Source organism: Myotis brandtii, unplaced genomic scaffold (genome assembly GCF_000412655.1).
Source record: "Myotis brandtii unplaced genomic scaffold, ASM41265v1 scaffold300, whole genome shotgun sequence".
NCBI lineage: Eukaryota > Metazoa > Chordata > Mammalia > Chiroptera > Vespertilionidae > Myotis > Myotis brandtii.
The window spans coordinates 1,465,631-1,468,095 of NW_005361459.1; the positions used below are offsets into that span (position 1 = coordinate 1,465,631).

A 2,465-nucleotide genomic window follows, 5' to 3' on the forward strand; every position below is an offset into this window, starting at 1 on the left:
TTTTTTTGCATGTATTTGTCTAATTTTTCCAACACCACTTATTGAAGAGACTATCTTTACTTATTGTATGCTCTTGCCTCCTTTGTCAAATATTAATAGCCCATAAAGGCATGCGTTGGTTTCTGGAGTCCCTGTTCTGTTCTATATGCCTGTTCTTGTGCCACTGCCAGGTTATTTTGCTTACAATGGCTTTGTAGTATAGTTTGATATCTGGTATTGTGATCCCTCTAACTTTGTTCTCTTTCTCAAGATTGCTGCAGCTATTTGGGATCTTTTTGGGTGCCATATAAATTTTTAGAATATTTGTTCTAAATCTGAAAAGTATTTTAATAGGGGTTATATTGAATCTATAGATTGCTTTGGTGGTATGGACATCTTAATGATGTTAATTCTTCCAATACATGAACACGGCATATAATTCCACTTGTTTCTATCTTCCTCTTTTTCTTTTTTCAATGTCCTATAGTTTTCTGAGTATAGGTCTTTTACCTCCTTGGTTAAGTTTATTCCTAGGTATCTTATTTTTTTCATTGCAAAGTTAAATGTGATTGGTTTTTGTTGTTGTTTTTCATTTTTTTTTCTGTTTTATTGTTGTTTTTAATCCTCACCTGAGGACATTTTTTCACATTGATTTGTTAGAGAGTGAAGTGAGGAAGGGAGGGGAAGAGAGATAAAGAGAGAGAGAGAAACATTGATGTGAGAGGGACACATTGATTATTTGCCTCCTGCACATGCCATGACCAGGCCTGGGATTGAACCTGCAACCAGGTAGATGTCCTTGACCTGAAATTGAATCATTGACCCACCACTATGCAGGCTGACACTCTAACCACTGAGCAACACCAGCCAGGACAAGATTGTGTTTGTCTTTTTAGTTTCTCTTTCTGAGAGTTCATTATTAATATATTAAAATGCCATTGATTTCTGGATGTTAATTTCCTATCCTGCTACTTCATCAGATTCATTTATAAAATCTAGTAGTTTTTTGGTGGAGTCCTTAGGGTTTTCATGTCATCTGTGAATAATGAGAGTTTTACTTCCTCCTTTCCAATTTGGTGCCTTTTTTTCGTTTCTCTGATTGCTGTGGTTAGGACTTCTAATACTATGTTAAATAAGAGTGGTGAAAGTGAACAACCCTGTCTTGTGCCTGTTTTAAGGGAACAATTTTAGTTTTTGCCCATTGAGTATGATGTTGGGTATAGGTTTGTCATATATGGCCTTTATTATATTGAGGTATCATCCCTCTATTCCCACTTTGCTGAGAGTTTTTATTAAAAATGAATGCTAGGATGGATGGAACTGGAGAGCATTATGCTAAGTGAAATAAGCCAGTCAATGAAGGAAAAATACCACATGATCTCACTCATTTATGGATAATAAAGACCATTATAAACTTATGAACAAAAATAGATACAGAGGCAGAGCAGCCTCGAACAGACTGTCAAACTACAGCGGGAAGGCCGGGGAGGGTTGGGGGGCAGGAGGGGAGGGTAAGAGATCAACCGAAGGACTTGTATGCATGCATATAAGCATAACCAATGGACATAAGACACTGGGAGGTAGGGGAGGCCAGGGGATTGTCAAGGGCGGGGAAAAAAGGAGACATATGTAATACTCTTTGTAATACTTTAAGCAATAAAACAATTTTAAAAAATGCATGCTGGGGACCCGGAACAACAAAGCGCGAAAGAGGGAGCCGGTGCCTCGGGGGCTCCTAGCAACAGGCTGGGGCGGGAGTTCCATGGAGACTGGGGAGCGCGGCGGCCTCATCATCATCCTCGTCCTCCAGCTTATCCTTCAAGTCCGATGCCACGGGCGTCCTCTGCCACCGCCCCCTCTTCCCACGGATGTGATCTTTGTGGTGGAAAGCTAAGTTTTTAAACTACCCCAATGGATGCAGACAGTGATGTTGCATTGGACATTCTAATTAATGTAGTCTGTGTTTTTAGAACAAGATGCCATTTGAACTTAAGGAAGATTGCTTTGGAGGGAGCAAATGTAATTTATAAGCGTGATGTTGGAAAAGTATTAATGAAACTTAGAAAACCTAGAATTACAGCTACAATTTCCTCCTCAGGAAAAATTATTTGCACTGGAGCAACAAGTGAAGAAGAAGCTAAATTTGGTGCCAGGCGTCTAGCCCGCAGTCTGCAGAAACTAGGTTTTCAGGTAATATTTACAGATTTTAAGGTTGTTAATGTTTTAGCAGTGTGTAACATGCCATTTGAAATCCGTTTGCCAGAATTCACGAAGAACAATAGACCTCATGCCAGGTAGGTCTTTGAGAAATCAAAGTAACTTACCAAATTTGAAATTACTTGTCAGGCTATACTTATATTGTGGCTTTCTTTGTGTAGTTATGAACCTGAACTTCATCCTGCTGTGTGCTATCGGATAAAATCTCTACGAGCTACATTACAGATTTTTTCAACAGGAAGTATCACAGTAACAGGGCCCAATGTAAA

At 39.2% G+C, this 2,465-nt stretch overlaps 1 protein-coding gene across 1 annotated transcript in view; it reads left to right on the forward strand.

Annotated features, from left to right (window-relative positions):
- Positions 1-1,813: 1,813 nt before the first annotated feature.
- LOC102255795 (TATA box-binding protein-like protein 1) overlaps positions 1,814-2,465 on the forward strand; it is a 12,720-nt gene continuing 12,068 nt past the window's right edge. Inside the window, exons 1-2 of the mRNA XM_014542383.1 lie at positions 1,814-2,273; positions 2,358-2,460. Of these exons, the coding sequence (XP_014397869.1) occupies positions 1,891-2,273; positions 2,358-2,460 (486 nt within the window). The 5' untranslated portion in view covers positions 1,814-1,890. The remainder of the gene's footprint in view (positions 2,274-2,357; positions 2,461-2,465) is intronic.